General features: G+C 47.1%; 1 protein-coding gene across 1 annotated transcript in view; it reads left to right on the top strand.

Annotated features, from left to right (window-relative positions):
- The window catches only part of LOC113488028 (tetraspanin-15-like), a 45,224-nt gene that overhangs the window by 22,507 nt on the left and 4,268 nt on the right, over positions 1-18,449 (top strand). Inside the window, exons 4-7 of the mRNA XM_026863007.1 lie at positions 2,156-2,251; positions 6,755-6,868; positions 12,221-12,274; positions 12,901-13,017. Of these exons, the coding sequence (XP_026718808.1) occupies positions 2,156-2,251; positions 6,755-6,868; positions 12,221-12,274; positions 12,901-13,017 (381 nt within the window). The remainder of the gene's footprint in view (positions 1-2,155; positions 2,252-6,754; positions 6,869-12,220; positions 12,275-12,900; positions 13,018-18,449) is intronic.

The raw sequence follows: 18,449 nt of genomic DNA, 5'->3' as shown, positions 1-18,449 counted from the left end.
GAGCCCCAAAGTCAGGTTGGGGTTGGCGGTTATGCGCTCGGTGAGCCCCAAAGTCAGGTTGGGGTTGGGAGATACGCGGTTAGCGAGCCCCAAAGTCAGGTTGGGGTTGGCGGTTATGTGCTCGGTGAGCCCCAAAGTCAGGTTGGGGTTGGCGGTTATGCGCTCGGTGAGCCCCAAATTTGAAGAGAGGCAATAGGGGAGGACGTTGCCTTTTGAGTGCTGCAGCCAACTCCAGCCAGAAGCTTCCCAGAGCTCTCCAAAACCCTCTGATCCCTGAAAAATGTGGGGCACCCGTAGAGAGATGTTCTTCTCCGAAGAAAATCACGTTGCTCGAGTCCTTCCCACATGCAGGAAATCAATGTGTGCTGCCGCATTTTTTGTGAAATTCAGCATGAAATCCTCTGCTTTGCTCCACCTTTGAGCCTCAGTGATGATGCTCAGCACCATCCTGCACTGCAGGGATGCAACAGGGAAACGCTGGTACCATCAGGAGAGGAGGGATGGCAGCCTCGCGATTAAACTCCTGAATTGAGTAGAAACCATTAGCGCCTAAATTGTCCCTTAATTTAAATTTAACGGGCAATATCAAAACCTAATTAAAAATCAAACAAAGAGGGAGAGAGAAAAGAGAGATTCGACAAGCGATGAATCCACTTGACCTGAAATTGTTCGGAGGCACAAATCTGCATGTGGAACAATGGTTGTTTATTAAACTTGTTAAAAACATATTTAATTGGATTTTGTATTAAATCAGCAGGGACGAGGAACGAATTTAGTGGCCTTGAAGCTATTGAACATTGAAATGGGCTCTGTTGATATGCAAATGGGGTTTGGGAGATTATCAGAGATAACGGGTTTGGCGTCCTTGAAGGGAAGGGAGTGGAGAGGTCTCATCACCAGGACGTAACGATTTAACCCTGCGACATTTATCTCCCACCTTAAAACCAAGATTTAATTACAGAGGCTGTCTCTGGGCTGGCACCTTCTCAGAGGGCAACAGCATCACGGGGGGAGACAAGCAGAAAGTGGTAAAATCTGGGCGTTGCCCATTGTGTTTGGTCTTAGCAGTGGGAATTGACATTTTAATAAACTTCCGCATGAGCAATTTCTTAAAGGGTTTTTTCAGATCCCCTTTGCCTGATCCCTCGCTGTCGGCAGGCTTTGTTTGCCACCCTGACGTGCCTTCATTTCTCTTTTTTTTTAATTTTTTTTTTTCTTCACGTTTCTTCTCCCCGTTGCCGGTTTGCCCAACCTCTAATTTTCATGTCAGAGTGAATTATGAAAAACAACGTTTTCTTCACACACACACACACACACACACCCCCTTTTCCCTGCTTCTAACTCAGAAAAAAAGTTCCTTTTTTCCTTCATTAGTATTTCTGCCTGGTGGTTTGTCAGGAGTCAAACGGCAAACCCGCGCCAGGCTCTGCACAGGACATTGCGAGCCTCCGCTCCCAGCTCGCTAATAAGCTTCCCGGGCATCTGTAGAACACATTTTCGACTCAATTAGTGTTTAATATGAAGTGCCCGATGTGTCAAAGTGTCCTCGGAGATACGGCTGGAGGAGCAGCAGGGGGAGGCCCCACCTGGCTGCACCGTTCCCTTTCAGGGCACGACTGAATCGCTGACAAATTTGTTGGGATTTGAGTGATTGAGGGCTCTGGTGAGGTATCTGCTCCTCATCCCACAGATAAATCACCCTCTAGCCGACAGTGTTGACTGTCACAGCCCATTTCACCTCCTCCAGACCCTCTTAGTGCAGCAGAAACCCTGCCGGTGGTTAAAATCGCGTGAGTCAATGGGATTGGAGAGCTTGAGGGAGCTTTTGAAGAAGTCACCCGAATAATTAAATATAATACGCGGCGTACAGGAAAAATTGGGTGGGTAAAGGTGCCTGGTTCCGCTTGCATGTGCAGGGAGTGGGGAGGTGCTGCGTGATGCTGCTCATTTTCTGAGCTCAAAAATGATGACGCTAAAACTGGAGCTCAAAGATTATTAATCTTGCCCCAAAAACTAGTCTTGAGCCATCGTGCGGGTTAGATTCTTGCTTCAGTAACAGCTGGCAGCACTTGCTGCGACGAAATGTTCGTGTTTTGGGGTATTTTCCTGGTGCCTTTTCCACACGTGAGCGTGGTTTTGGTTTTTCTGTCCCCAGATGAATGCGGTTTTCCACTCCAACATCCAAGAGGGCATCAGACACTATTACGACGACCTCGACTTCAAGAACATCTTGGATTTTGTACAAGAAAAGGTTTGGGGTTGGAGCGGGGCAGCACCGGGGAGGTCTGGTTGGGAAGTTTTTCAGCGAGTGGTTAACTCTCTGCCCGAACCGTTGCTTTTCCCTGTGCCTTCAGAGTTTATCCCCATCCCTCGAGTGCCTTGCTTGGTCTGTCTTGAATCTCTTGATCTTTCTTGCTTCGCGCTGCTCTTTTTGCACAGTTTTGCGTTTGTGCTGCTCTCCCAGCCCACCCCGCTGGTGTTTTCAGTGAGTTACTCTGCAAAGAGCATCTTCCGCTCCACACCACCGCGTGGCCCGTACCAGGATAGTTATAACTCCGATCTCGATGGGAAATGGGTGCCTAACACCGGAAAGATTTTCGATAGCTGCCCCAACCTGCAGAGAGAGAGAGAGAGGGAGGAATAAAATACCGCGCTAAGGCTGCTTCAGGGCTGCAGTGACCTTTCGATAGGCCACCTTGGGTACGTCTCTTCACTAAAGGTGTCATCAGTAGTTGGCCAAGCCCTTGACTCAGTGGGAGAATTGCAGATAAGGGGCTTTCACACCGTAACTGGAAGCAGAGAAGAGCTCCAGCAGCTCCACGGGCAGCACCGGGGACAAGCTGCCCCTGGGACTGTCGAGAGCTGTGTCCAGTCCAGTACTGGGGTTTGGCATAGTCTGCTTTAATTTTTTAGGCGTGTGTTATATATTTTGTCTCATATCTAATGCTTAGAGCCTGCCAGGAGTTGGCAGGATCCATCCCCTATCCTCAAGCCAACCTGCAGGTTGATAAAACCATCCTCGCAACTCTTACAGGTTTTTTTTTAACCAAACTTTTGATACACTACTGGTGCTCTTGCCTTACATGTTATGCACCACATAGTTTGTTTGATATTAAATTGAGTATTAAATTAAAATGCCTTCCTAATTCCTGCTATCGACCCCCGGTTTCCCTTTTGTCTCTGGAAACCCAAGGTAGCCGCTCTTCGGCAAAGCAACAATGCATCCCGCCAAGTACATCAGAAAGCCAAGTATAGTGAGGATTTGAAGTTATCACCCACACCGTTCAGGGTGTGGCCAGACTGGAGAAGCTTGGTTGGCCCTAACGTATCGTTTGTTATTTTTCCAGCACCGGCAAGAAGCCGTTCCTCGGGATTTGGGGGATGTAGGTTTGCTCACGTTTTGAGTTGAGGATATTTGGTTTACCCGTTATTTGTGGTGTTGTGGGAGGGAAGCACTTGGCTGAAAGCATCTGCTGAATGAAAAAAAAAAAAAAAAAATTGGAAAAAACCCAAAAACTTGAGATCTAGGAGAGAAATCCCAGTGATGTTACATCTCCTGGGTTGGTTTTGGAGAGGAGAGCCAGGCTTTGCTGACAAAGCTGTTTTCAAATGGACTTTGAATGTTCCTACCTCAGCCTGATTCCTCTCCTTTCGTTGTGGGCTGAAGTATCATAAATATGTGAATCTTACCTCTCACTCTGAAGAAAAGGAGTCTGTGAAGCTCCTTCGTCTTTGATGTAGCCACAATTTAAGGCCGGTGGTGCCCTCCACTCTCTCCTGTCTGGGTTTAAATACCTGTGTTTGACTCCTGGAGGCATCGTTACTCGGCCGAGCACATTAAGGCTGGGAGCTCTCTGACGGGCTCAAGACAGGATTGATCCTGGGACAGATCTGAATCTTTTTTCGAGTCTTCATCCAGCCTCGGTAAGAGGATGCTGTAATTCAGACCTCTCTGCAGGAATGCTGCGGGCGGGCGGAAGGGCCGTGTTGGGGTCCTCCTCAGCGAGCCTTGGCAAGGAGGTTGGACCACAGATCTTCAGAGAAAGCAGAGGTGTTTGCAGGAAGGTTTCTCTATCTCAAAACGAGCGAGTATCAGGCTCATATAATCTCACACCATTTTTACAACATTTTTTTTTTCCGTCTACTTCTTCACTTGGCTATTTATGAAAAACTTTTGGGGGTAGATCTTAATCTCAAAGTTTCTCTCTGGACTAAAAGAAGTTGTGGCCACTTTCAGCGTTGCTGATAAGCCTTTAACACCTGCACATTTTATCTTCCAGTGAGAGAAGGAGCTGTGCAAGAACGTGCAGCTCGTTGCTGTGAGCTTTTACGTTAGCGTAGGATTTCCAGGAGCAGCAGCAACGTCAGCGGTTGAAACGCAGAGTGGCTTCGTCCCGAGGGTAGGACCGGGGAGAAGCAATGCAATGGAAGAACTGCTTTTATAAGAGAGGGGAAATTAATTTTACAGGACCTGAGCCAGCCCGGTTCACTTTGAGAGGATGAAAACCTGCAGTCAGTCTGGAAGGATTGCACCCAGACCTGCTTTTTTTTTTTTTTTTTTTGATAAAACACAAGCTCAGAGCAGCCTGTTATCATCACTTCGTGGTTATTCTAGCAATTTTCCCTATTAAAAACCTTCCCTATGCATAGGCTAGCTGGCACACAGCTTATTTTAGGTCAGGCAAAACCACACCAGGATTTGAATTTTGCTCAAACCCTCTCTCAAGAGATGCTTTAAACTAGAGCCAACTGCCTTCACACCCTTAAACCAGTAACGTACAGTAAAAATAACAAGTAATTGTGGTCTGAAGTGCCAGACATTAATATTTTACATTAGCAGGATATTGGTGCAAACAATGTGGTTTCACCCGTTGACACCTACTCAGTCTGGCTGCCTGTGAGCAAGTAGATAATGGAAATAAATTGCCCTAAAGAAAATAATACTTACCTATTTTTATCACTCTTTTTTTTTTTTTTTTTTTCGCTGAACTACTGCCCTTTGCAGCCCCTGAATGCGAGGCCGGAGACAACAACGACTCCAAAGCCCACGTTTGCCCCAAGTCAGTAGCCGCAGCTGTCTGCCGCTCCTCACTTTATATATTTTTTTTTTTTAATCGTTTGCTGAGTACAGATGGAAGAGGAGAGTTCAAACCTCTTTGCCGAGCACAGGATTTGAATTTCAAAGAGCTCCCGGGGCTGCGGTTCTTGCTCAAACCCAGGTGACTCCAAACTTGAAGTAAGGCTTGGAGAGACGAGGGTGTTGCGCTTGCAAACCTCCTCCTTTCTTCTTGGGGAGGATTAAAGGCAGCTCTCACCAGCGTGGCTCGTTGGAGCGTGTGGCTTCGAGAGCGATGGTTTCTCGTGGGTGGTGGTGGTGGTCCTCCGCACGGAGAGTTCCTCAGAGGTGACCTGTGAGGTTCTCCCCTTGGGCTCTCTTTGGTTTTTCTGCTTGTTAGGCTTCTTTGAGCTCCGGGAGCCTGCCTGAAAGTAAAACCCACACCAGAGTCTGTCTCAGCTTACGGGAAATAAATCCAGGCACAGCAGTAGTTAGGGCTAAACCTCTCTTTGCAGGGAAGAAAACCCCCTGATGAGGCTTCCTGGCAGCTAGTAACCCTCGTTGTAAGGATTTTGTACGAGTAGAAAAACAGCTGGAACAAACTTTCTTTGCAGCATGGGGATATCAAATGGGCAGCAACAGCCAATATCCCTTTCGGTGTTTTTCTCCCCCTCTTTCTGGGCAACTTTTGCAAGCGGCTTTCCCCCGCTGATAAGGGTAGGATTAAAAGCAATAGAGGAATTAAAGGTAGGAAGCTAGAAAATAGTTGTAAATCTGTGGGTTGGCTGCTCCTGGCCCCATCTGCCTGTTTTGGGGTGGAAGGAGGCCGGGGGACCCCAAGAGCTGGTGGCTTTTCCCACTCCCGTTGGCCAAGTATCGCCAACAACCCCTCAGTGGGAGGGGGAGCAGACGCTACACCTCTCCCCAGAACCGCTCCTCGAAGAGTGCGGTGGTTAAAGAAATGGGGAAAACCTGGGTTTTTTTTCCGTCTTATTACTTCAGGCTTTTCTTTCCAGGGGAACAGTGTAAAGATTCAGGCTTGTTTACCAAGAGAAGGGATGACTCGGTTTATAATAAGCCCACTTTTATTCTGTGGAGAACAGAAAATTACTTTCATTAAATTTTTTTTTTTTTTTTTTTTTTTTTTTTTCATTGTGTGAACAGAAGAGAAAAGAAGCTTCTTCCCTTTGTAGCTGTAGCATTTGATCTCTAATTTAACTTGACGGGAAGAGAAATCCCTGTTAGACTGCAGAACCTTATTAGCATCTTGTCGAATGGCACCAACTAGCCGAGCTGCCTTCAAGAGCCAAGAAATACATTCATTCAAGGCGCTGAAAGAGTCATCTCTCCCGCGTGCCCCAGGAATAAGATGGATTAGTCACCTGTAATTAAATCAGTGAGGCATGAATGAGCCTGATCTTTCCTAGGCTCGTGAAAGCAAGGATGCCTCCAGTACATGTGTGTATGCGTCTGTAACTGCTGCACGCCTCTGAAATGGGGCTGCACGGGGTTAAACACCCACTTTTCTTTTTTTTTTTTTTAACACGGTGTCTTCAGCTTTCTATTTAGGGTCCTGGAAAGCAGAAAATAATCGGGGCTTGCAGTACTGGTGGCGCTGGGGATGCAGGGCAAGGCTGGAGACATCGAGCTTTGCTCCGCGGCATGTCTCATCCTCTCCTTTTTCTTCTTTTTTTGCAGTTTTCTTGCTGCGGCGGCGATGAGTACCGAGACTGGGAGGTTAACCAGTACCACTCCTGCAACAGCAGCGGGCCACTGGCATGTGGAGTGCCCTACACATGCTGTGTCAGGAAGGTAAGGCAGCCAGGCATGGAAAGTGCCTTTATTTCAGTCAGTATTTCAGCAAAACACCCTCTTCCAGCCGGTTATTACCGCATATTTCTGCCCTGTAGGGCTTCTTGTAAACTGCCTTGCCGTTTTGCAGAGCGGTGTGAGACAGCATCAGTGTGAGATGCTAAAGAAGCTATAAAATATATATATGTGGGCTATACTGTATTTCAGTAGGCTGCTGTTTTAACGTAGAATAAACGCCAAAACACTGGGCTATTAATTGCGTTCGTATCATGCCAAGGAGTCGTTACAAATGCCGAGTTCCTGTTTTTCAGCCTCGCGTGCGATATAAAATAGTTCGGAGGATTGTTTTGCAAAGAAATAGCAGCATCTTAAAAGGGCTTGGCTGCATCTCAGCGTGGATCCCAAGGAGCTGTTGGCCTCTTGCTTTCCTGTCCAGCCGATGCCTGCGGGGCGGAGCAGTACATGGGGATCGTGTTTGCTGGGGTCTGCTCCTCACGAGTAACCCTGGCAGCTAGTAACCCTCGTTGTAAGGATTTTGTAAGAGTAGAAAAACAGCTGGAACAAACTTTCTTTGCAGCATGGGGATATCAAATGGGCAGCAACAGCCAATATCCCTTTCGGTGTTTTTCTCCCCCTCTTTCTGGGCAACTTTTGCAAGCGGCTTTCCCCCACTGATAAGGGTAGGATTAAAAGCAATAGAGGAATTAAAGGTAGGAAGCTAGAAAATAGTTGTAAATCTGTGGGTTGGCTGCTCCTGGCCCCATCTGCCTGTTTTGGGGTGGAAGGAGGCCGGGGGACCCCAAGAGCTGGTGGCTTTTCCCACTCCCGTTGGCCAAGTATCGCCAACAACCCCTCAGTGGGAGGGGGAGCAGACGCTACACCTCTCCCCAGAACCGCTCCTCGAAGAGTGCGGTGGTTAAAGAAATGGGGAAAACCTGTTTTTTTTTCCGTCTTATCGCTTCAGGCTTTTTAAGGGTTTTTGCTGAAAGTGGGGCCGGGAGAAGTATTTGGATAAAGAGCCAGCCTTGTGCAGTGGAATAAGAGAAGTCGTGTGAGCAACTGCCTTTGCGAGGCTGAACTTCTGACATGCTGCGAGTCGGGTCAGACGGAGATGGGGAGAGGGGGGGAGTAGGTTTGCAGAGCTATCAGGGTCTCGTGCTGATTTTCAGAGCCGAAAATGAAGACGCCCCCACCACGCAGCGCTTGTCTGCTGAGACTAAGCTAAGTGCTCCGACACCATCTCGTTTAATACAACCGTCCACCTCGATGCAATCAATCTAACACATGCTGCGGATAAAATGCCAGGAGCTGGGCCAAGGCAGGGGGAAAAAAAAAAAAAAAGTGCAAATACCCCTGGTTGCTGTGGGCAGAAATGCTGTAAGCTTTGCTGAAAAGGATTTGCTAAACTTAATCCTGGTAGCAAAACCCCCTCGAGGTTCAGAGCGTCAGGAGTATCAGTGTGGCCTCTGAACCCTTGGCCGTGCCCCAGGCTTCACTAATTGCGCAAGGAAAATATATCATCAGTCTCGTTGTAGGATTTTTACTGGAAAAAAAAAAAAAAGAAGGAAATCTGAGGTGTTTTAATTATCGGTGGAAGTCTGACATGCAAATCAGCTGCAGAAATAATTGTCATCTCTAATCAGGGTGTTGATTAAGAATCCTAAAGCTCCTGAAGATGGAATTAGAAATTCATATGACGTCCTTTTGTATTACGAGTGAGGATGTGTTGGAGGGAGTCAAGTGCATTTTTCAGTATTCCGACACTCCCCACGGTTTTGGGTGACGATTTGGCAAACGAAAAGATCTCAGCGCAGCAGGCTGTGATGGAGATATAAGAAATCGCAGGTGATTTAATCTAGTAGGGTAAGAAATAAGGCAACTTTTGGGCTTCCCATTGCAGGGAGCTGGGTCTGGAGGATGCTCTAGCAAAGGACTGGAGCAGCCAGCCCCTGGGAGAGAAAGTCCACAGTAAAGTCTCTATATTTTTTTTCAAGAATTAAAGCCTGTGAAGGTGGTTCTGACAGCCCGAGTGGTTTTATGGGAAGCCAGACCTCACCGAATGCATCGAAATCTCCATGAGAAATGAAACCTGTTCTCGGGGAGAACAATAACCGGGTAGATGGATGTAGCCTCGTTCTTCAGAGATTTGGGTTTTGGCACTGCAGGGCACTCGGTTAAAAACTCAGCCCGACGCAGCATCGGTTGGACATGAAACGGATTAAGAGAGCCAGCTCCCTCGGGAGTTTTCTGCTCTCTGCAACAGAAAACAAACTAATAAACATTAAGTTTAAACCACAGAGTGAAACCCCCCATCACTGCATTTACTGTAAGCTCCAGCATGTCGATTTGTAGCTCTTTTTTTTTTTTAATTTATTTTTTTGGTAGCTATTTGCTAAAATTGCGGAGTTCTTCTGGGGGGTTTTCCTTGAGGACTGAGAAGGTGGGAGAAGTGCCTCTGCACCTCAGGATGAAGTCGCCTGTGTGCAATAGCGTGGACACACCTGGTTGGGTCTCCGCAGGGTGCCGGCCCCGCTGGAAACCCTTCCCACTAAAATATGTTACTCGAGGGCTGAAGAGAAAGATCTTGCAGTTGGAGGCACAACCAGAGAGCACCCGGGCGCATGTCTGAATCCTTCTGCGTTGGGGAGAGATGAACGTGATGGTCTCCTCAGTGTGAATAACCTCATTATCAACCAGTCGTAAGTCCACCGGTTTGTAGGGCAAGAAACCCTTCTCTGTCTTGTGTCCTTCTTCTCCGCTTGTGCCTCCATAAATGACAGATGGAGAGCGAAGCATCCTTTTGTCTTGGAGGGTCTTTGAGATTTAAATAGAGAGGTGCCAGAAGATGTCATTCGGAAATGCAATATTGTGGGAAAAACAGAAGATGCTGGTAGAAGCGAGCTTGTCTGAGGGAAGGAGCGTGAAAAAATGGAGTAGGGGGTTGATTGCAAACGTGTTTTCAACTTGTCATTAAATACAGCCATAAAACCATCCTGTTTTCCAAGAAAAGACTTTTTTCTGTTACAAAACCCTCCAAGACCATCCCCCGGGGCATCTTCCCAGGCAGACTGAGATGCAGCGATGAGGGCAGACATCCTCCAAAAATGCTTGGGCTATTTTGAAGAGTCTCATCTCTGAGGTCATAGACCTTGAAGCTCTTCCCAGGAAAAAGGAAAAAGGTGCAAATATGCACCCACCCGAGGGTGTGAGACCGGCTCCTCATCTCAAGTGGGTTCCTAAATGGTTTTCCAAGGAGAAAACCTTCCCCCGGGAACCCACAGCATAGCTGTGCCTCTGCCAAGCACAGCATCTCCGAACCCCTTGTGACGTGTCACCGCTGACATTTGGCGCTGAGTTTGGGGAGAAAAGCAGCCGGTTAAATAAAAAGTGCAAGGATTGCAGTCATCTGCCCTCAGTGGGTTTTAAATGTCTGTGTGTGCTGCTCTCTTGTGATCCCTGAAGGCAACAAAACGTGTTCTGGAAGAATAAAGGCTTCTGCCTCGTTTTATGTCAGAAATCTCAATCCAGCTCTGACCTTCTCCTCCATGCAAGACCTTGACAAAAGCAGATCGAGGCTAAAACCTCGCTTTTCTATCTTCCACGCTTCTCCCAAATGCAAGGCATCGAGGGAGTTGCTCAAAGAGATGGGCAGGACTGGAGAGGATTGGTTGTTTAATGCAAGAAGAAAGAGAAGCGGTGGTGAATTTGCACCGTAGGCGGACGCGTTCCAACGACGAGCCTGGATAGAAAGCAACGGCGTTCCACTGGCAAGGGTCCTGTGGTGTCCCCAAAAGGGAGTCTGAAAAGCAAGGACAACGGAAAGCTGTCAAGAAAAATGGTTTAATTTTTTTTTTTTTTTTAATGTAAACCAAATAGACAGATCCTCGGTCATGTACAGATTCCTTTAAGGGGAATTTTTCAGTGCTCTTACGGTGAAGGCTTCCCATTTCATGGTCCCACACCGGGGGGAGATCTCTCCCAGCGACACTGATGGGTGCTTTGCCGCTGATCTCCAGATTTCCCTGCAAGTCTTTCATATGAACAGGGACTAATTAGGCTCCTTAACTATGCCCAGTTCGTAAATAGTGTCTTGCATGGTGAGAGATGGGATTTTTTTTGATAGCGCCGTGAGTTATGTGCTAGGTATCGAAGCTCTTGGAATGGCAACACTGGAATCATTTCCCTGCCGATTACGGGAGGAACAAGTTGCAGCTTTATGGCTGGAGTCTGTCCGGAGGCGCACATTTCTTTTATGCTGTGTCTTGCAAGAAAGCATAATTTACATCTAAATGTGCACATTTCTCTTTTTTCATCTCTGTGCCTCTGATATTTTTGTTTTGTTGTCCAAGAGTTTTTGCTGGTTGTCAAAGCCATCTTTCTGAGAGCATAATAATTTCAGCACGTTATTATTTTATGGGCACAAGGCCCCTTTAGCAACACACGGTGTTATGGAAGCTGCTGTTTGATCCCTGAAACAAGCAAAAAAAAAAAAAAAAAAAAAAAACCAAACCAAAACATCAGAAGATCAGTCCCGAGAGGTGCAAAGTACCCAACTAGCTCAAGAGCTACTCTCCAGCTTTGCTTTTTTTTTTTTTGGAATGAGCAAGAATCACTTTCTTAACCCAAAATGTGCCACATTTCACTTTCCATCCTGACAGAAGGAGAGGAATTAGGTTTGATTTTATTTTACAAAGGTCCTGAATAGCGGTGTCTGCCTGGGATTTTTCTCATTAGCTCTACCTCTTGAAAAATTTTTTGTCGATCCACAAGAATCTAAGCCTTGGGGCTTAAATCCTTATGTTTCTCCTCAAGGTGATGGAAGGCTTCAGGAAAAATCCCCCTTGGTTTCTGGAATGCCCAATACATTTAATCTTTGTGAAATTCCCTTTATTCTGAAGGAGAGACACAACTGAAGGTGTTGGGAAAGGCGGCCGGAATTAAACAAGGAGAAAACCAAGGGAACATTTTGGAAGAGCTGCTTTTTGCTGATTTCTTGCGTGATGTGGAGGGCGTCCCGGCTCAAATCGCTGGAAAAACATTGAGGGGCCGTGAGCAATCCTCTGAAACAGCAGAAACCAGAGAGAAAAGTGGTTTAAAAAAAAAATAAAAATTAAAAACCGAAGCAACTTACTGCTAACGTGCATGGCTTCAGTATTGCGTTTGGACAAGAAGGAGCCCGTGGTTGCAAAGTGAGGTTTGAGGGTAGCTGCTTGCCCTGTGCTGTGCTGAATGGTCGAGACAGCGGAGCGAGTTCTTCTATTTCTTTTTTTTTTTTTTTTTTTTTTTGGTGTGTGTTATTTCTTGCGTTTCCCATTTGGCTTCCTCTGAGCTAAGTCTGTTCTCTATTCACAGGTCCCTGGAGAAGTCATTAACACCCTGTGTGGATACAGGACACTTGATAAAGAGGTAACACTGGTTTTTTCCTTCACACGTAAGAGTTTGCTTCTCCTTCCCCAAGCCCCCTAAACAAAACCAGTCATCTGCAGGGAAATGCTTCCGCACCAAGAACGGCTGTTACTGCAGCCGTGTTTAAATTCATTTTTATTTTGTTACTGCAGCCGTGTGTAAATTCGTTTTGATTTTGTTACTGCAGTCGTGTATAAATTCGTTTTTGTTGCTTTTCCCTGGCATCTCGGGGTGTTGCTCAGGCTGGCAGAGCACAGGCGAGCTCGCGAGACGCGTGGCTAGTCCCTGTGGGCTTTGGCGGGGCCTTTCTAGGTCTGCCCTGGGAAACGCGGGTCCCGGGCTGTGTTCTGAGGCTTGGTGGTAGGAGAGAAGCTGATTTGGAGGCCTTCAGGGTTGACCACCGGGCTGTATCTCGGCGGAGAGCTTCACCGTCTCTCTGTGCTTATGGTCCGTAGCTCCCAGGGACAGTTTTCTGGCAAGAAAACCCAGGGAAAGGTCCAATCCAAGAACTCAATTCCCAAACATTCCTCATGCCGCTCCTTTGGCTTGCAAGGAGGAGCAAACGTGAGGAGTAAGATTTCCTCCCCAGGTGAAAACCTCGATGCTTCTCTCTGTTCTTCTTCCAGCGCCTGGAGCTGCTCAGCATCATCCACGTGCGAGGCTGCATCCACGCCGTCGGGCTCTGGCTCAAAGACAACTTCGAGGCCACTCTGGGCATCGTTTGCTCCCTGTTGCTTCCACAGGTACGTGGTAGATCCGGTCGATGTCTTCTCAGCTTCTTCTACTGCGCTGGAGGAGGTGAAATAGTTCATTTTTAGTTATTTTTTCCCCCCCTCCATTTACGTGTGAGATTCGTGTCTCGGACAGCAAACGTCACAACGCTTCCTCGAGCATCCTTAGCAAAATGAGTGGTTTATGATGGTGGAGCTGCCCGTCTCGTAGTGGACTCCTGAAATCTAACTATTGATCGAGTAATAGCATCTAAAAGCAGAGCATGCATATGTTAGGACAGCAAATCCTTTAATATTTGTTTTTACAGCTCTCTTCAAATAGAGCATAAATATTAACCGAAATAAATCGTCACCGTAAATCTAGCAGGATTTGCCACGCCTCATGAAATCCGTTTCCCATTAGTGATGCCTGAGGATCCAAAGCAACTTTCCAGCACAGGTAATTAAGCTCTTCATCACAGACGCACAATACGGAGAGAAATTTTGGGCTGCAGATGGGGCTATCCCTCTGCAGCACTGTTGGCACTGTGCTGGCAAGGAGGTGAATATCTCAGATCTTTTCAGAATTATTTTTTACTAAATGTTGATGATTTAATGTTGATTTGATCCTTTTTTTTTTTTTTTTTTTTTTTTTTTTTTTTTTTTGATTCGTTTTGAAGCTCACAAGCAAAAGGTTTCTTTTTATCTCATTGGATGTAAGGCTGGGTTTGCTACTGGAGGTATTTGGTGATGCTTTCCAGGTAGGGGGTTTTATTTAAATGGAAGCGAAATGATTTTATTTTTTTATGTGTTTCTGCTTGCAGTGTAAGGTAGAATGGTGGCTGAATAAAGCAGAAGCTGTTGGGAAAATCTGTGACACGTTGAGCTCATTTTTCAAAAGTGGACTTTCCTTTTGAGCTCTTGGATGGTCGAAAGGAGAAACCAGGGCGAGGGAGCGGTTTGTGCCCAATCCTGGCTGCGATGCTCCACCTCTCTAAAGTGCTTTCTCCAAAGCATGCAAATGAGCAATGGACTTCTGCTGTGCTACCGCTAGGAAATGCAACAGGCACAGAAATGGGGTGGGAAAGGGCCGTAATGGAGGCGACCACTCCCATCTGCCTCGCAGGTTGTCGAGAGCCCTTTATAGGAGCTGCCTGTTGCGTTTACCCATTAACCTGCCCACATGATGCTCTTAATTGGGAAGGATGGGGAGCAAAACCAGAGCTGGCAATAAGGATTGCTGAGCCTTGATGAATATCAAGTGCTTTTGAGGCAAGCGTTGTGATTTTTCTGGCGTGCCGTTAAATGCTCTTCAGATGAAGAACCTCGTTCTTCCCATCTGCTCACGATTTCCAGGTTTTAAATATAAATCGGATTTGATTCTGTCAAGTTTTGGAGGGAATTAAGTTATAAATGGCCATCTGTGTTGCCAGGAGCTGTCAGCCCAGCAACAGCTTCATCCCCAGCAGCTGCCAGCAGAAAGCTGGGGTGAGAATATTGTCCCTGAATTGCTGATCCAAGGGGGAAGGAGTTGGCACCGTTGACGTGGGGAGGTGACGGTGCCTCGAACTTTGGGAAGAGTGAACATTGTTGCCCTGTCCCATCTTTGGACTTTGGGTATTTGTCCTGACACGGGGCAAGTGCCTCTCCGTGGAGCTGCAGATGCCAGGAGGAAGGTTGGGACCACGATCCGCATCCTGAGTCTGGCTTTGAGCTTTGCCCAGTTTTCCTCGAAGCCTCGTACTTCCTTAGGGTCAAACTTCAGCCTCATCCGTGGTGGCGAGCAGCCCGAGAGCTCAAAGGTTGGGGATTGGAACTTGGCTGATGTTTATCACCCAAGTGCCCAAGATTTGTGCTTGGATTTGGGGTCAGAAACTGGCTTTGCTTGTGCAGAAAGGAGAACCCAAGAAAAGTTTGGGTTGACACAGAGCACCCACAGAGAGTGGGCAGTTATTACTCTCAGTGTTTTCTTTCCATCATGCTCAGGTGGAAAGCTTTCGGCTTTCCATCAGGCAGGACGTTTTCTCTGCTTTTCCCCAAATTTCTGTGCAAGAGGCCAAGGGTACGGGGCAGGCTGCTGGACTTTGCTTTCTCAGGCACGTGGGCATCTGTCTATTTGGGTTCGGGGAAAGCTGTAAATCTGCTGGGTCCTTCCAGGTGTTAAACTGACTGAACGGGCGAGGAGGCAGGGAAGAATCCTGCCCGGGTACCTCAGTGCGCAGCAGCCAGCCTCTCTGCCAGCTGGCGCATGGCAGAGGGAGTTTGTCGCTTTATGATCGCTCCTAAGTCATGAATGTCTCTGCCTTTTTTAAGGAAGCCATCAAGCAACCGGGGGAAAAAAAAAAATAATCCCATCTGAGGAGTGGAAAAGGGGTTGTGTTCGTTTGTCTTTGTTCAGAGCGAAGCATGAACGCATCAACTCAATTATTTTTCTGCTTTTGCAGAGGACCTTTAATTCTCTTTTTTTCTATTTTCCTACGTTTCATTCTCCGGTAACGATCCTGTCTCCTCGCCTCTCTTCTCAGCCAAGCTGCAGACTGAGGCCAAACTGTGATGCATTTCATAGCTCTCTCAAAAAGACGTTTTAATTTAGTCGCTGGCAGTCAGTGGCAAATCCACGTTGTGGCCTCGTACTAGTTGTGTTTAATTATGAAGCAACCCCAGATCTTTCAGCAGGTGCAGCAAAGCCCATCAATTTGTTTCCGACTGGCTGCGTCCCACCGCCTCTAGCAAGATTATCCAAGGAGTTAACGGTGTGCATAAAACACATTTGTAGTTAAAATAAGCCAAGTAACCTCGTGTGTTGCTCTTTCCCCTTTTGCCATGCCCAGGTGCTTTTATACCGACCTAAGGAAAAACATCTCCAACTTTTCCATTCCCGCGGCGTTGCAGGGGACGGTTTTCTGATGGTATTTTATCCTCCTTAGCAAGGTGAAGATGTAGCCACTGTAATAACATAGGAAAAAAACGGCATTAAAGAAGCTCTGCAATCCCTTTTTCTCCACCCTAAAGAAGCAGAAAGTGGCACGAGTCCAATTAAAAAGAAAAAAAAAAAATCTCTAAAGGTCACTGCCAAGAGTTAGTATTTTATCGACTCTGCGGCACAGCCAACGCGCAGTAAATTGTTGCTACCTCCATTTCGCTTTGATATCCCGTCGATCCCCAAAGCTCTACGCTGGGAGCGGCTACACAACAACAGGGCATCAGTGCAGAGGTAGATGTCGCCTCCTAAGAGTGTAAATCCAGGAGATCAGCTATTTCAGTCCTCATAAATGGAGCATTAAGACTTGCAACGCGCGTTCTGCACCTCGGCGTCTTCATCCCTTGGTGACAGCGGTGTTAAATGTTTCCTTGTGTAAAGGGCTTTGTGTTGCCGAAGTTCCCTTTTTCTTTGCAAGACGAACGTGTATTTTGTTTGCTTCTTTAATATCTTAGTTGCTTCGGGGTCTGGAAAGCCGTACGTTCTCAAGTGGCTGGCGCGTGCTTAATGTAGGAGAAAAGTGGAATAAAAGGGATTTTTCCATCTGCAGCCCATGACCTCTATGAGAGCCTGGTCTATAAATATCAATTTATGGAAGGAAAAGCCAATACAAGAGAAATTCTTGCTTTTTACTTGATTAGCTCTGGGAAAGCTTGAAACGATTCGACTCTTCTGTTTAGCCAGATCCAGCTTTACAGCCGCCCAAATGGGCTGGGACCCCCGGAGCCGGGCAGGCGCCTGCGCAGCAGACGGTGACGTTTGCACGGAAAAGGGTTTTCATGCAGAAAGTTTTGCTTTCAGATGAGCCTCGTTGGGCTGGTGGATTATTTGCTCTGTGGCCAGAGTTGGTTTTGTGGGGGACCGCGATGCAGCGGGATGTGGTTAATCACGCTGTCACCATGCAAGGTCTCTTGAGCATTGTTTTGTTCCTATTTTCCATCCTTTTTTTTTTTTTTTTCCCTTGTTAAGCAAAAGCCAAATTAAGCCTTGTATGTTTAATTGCCCAGGAAAATGCAACCGGAGGAGCTCGGCTCCTTTTGAGTGATCTGCAAGGGCCCAAAATGCAACGTCTCCACCCCGCGTCGAGCCACTGACCACGTGCACGCACACACCCCTAAGGGAAACCATCTGTGGGTTTTCCAGCCCTTTTTCTTGCTGTATAATAATGTGAAAATGAGTGTTTGAGTTCTTTCCTCCCTTGCTTCCAAAAGCGTTCCTGACGGAGCGTGCCTTCTTTTGCCAGACGTGGAAGAGATGAGCCATCAATCAGTGAGCATTTCCCACGGAGGAGGACATTGCAATTAGATCTGAGCCATATCGGCCCTGCTGAAGCTTGTTCCTAACGCAAAACCATTTAGTCTGAAGGAACGAGGGGAGACGCTACGCGACACTGAGCAAAGCTGGAGCTTGGCAAGGATGGAGCTGAGCGCCGAAGAGCTGGATAGTAAATCTCATGGCACCTACACGGGAGACAGAAATACACAGCTTGTGTCTAGCAGAAGGCTCCGTGCTGCACCAGAACCACAGAAATTGGAGTGTAGCCTCAAATACCGGTGAATATTTAACTTCCTCGAGTGCTGGAAGAGAAGGAATACCCATTAGTTGCGTTAAGGTGTCCGTATTAATCTGATTTCGGTCTTGTGATGTTGGTTGGTAATTGGTAATTAAGACCCACGGTGTCTCGTTTGATCCCAAGTGCAGTGTTAGAGTTTATCTGAGACCTGGAGAACCGGGATGCTTCGCTGCCACCACGAAAACGAGGGGAGAACAGGTGCTGAAACTACCAGACCTCGTCTTTCCAGTCTCTTCTGGATGTCTCTTGTAATATAAAGACGTCTTTTCCTGCCTTGGAGTAATAGCGGTGGACGGAGTGAGACATTGGCTGTGGCAGGGGCAATCACTATTTAATTTCTGGAGCGATGAGTTGGCAACAGCAGCAGGAGGGTGTCCTTGCTCAGCCAGAGAGGCCAACGCCCATTAATCACGATACAGTTATAATTAGCGTCACTGTTAGAAGTTGGCCAGAAATAATTGCAAGTTCAGGAGCAAAAATACCGAGGGTTTTAATTTGCCTTTTGAGCTTTTGCTGTTTTGCATAGAGAAAACTCAAGGGTCTTCCAGCAGCAGGGACTTGCATACATCCATGGGAACCTTCCGGGATTAAATGCGCATTTATAATCGGGGCATAAACCAAGAAAATAATCCGTCTGCCTTTGCCTGGCTGTGTGTTCCCACATGTTTTTGCTGGGGCAGGGAGGTTCCCCCTCCCCGGGGCTCGCGGGGACAGGACGAATGCCGACGCGGGGTTTGATGAAGCGGTGTGGGAGGATATGAAAAGCTGAAAGTGACGAATGGGTTTTATTTCCCATTGCTTGTATTTCCCAAAGCTCGTAAGCATTGTACAGCCCCTGGGAGCCCGAGACAAAATCCCTGATGATTTGTGCTCTGGAGCACTTTTTTTTTTTTTTTTTTTTTTTTTTTTTTT

This window comes from Athene cunicularia (assembly GCF_003259725.1).
Source record: "Athene cunicularia isolate RWA chromosome 22 unlocalized genomic scaffold, athCun1 chr22_part1, whole genome shotgun sequence".
In the NCBI taxonomy this organism is placed as follows: domain Eukaryota; kingdom Metazoa; phylum Chordata; class Aves; order Strigiformes; family Strigidae; genus Athene; species Athene cunicularia.
The sequence above is the reverse complement of the archived record's forward strand: the minus strand, read 5'-3'. Positions and strand labels throughout refer to the sequence as shown.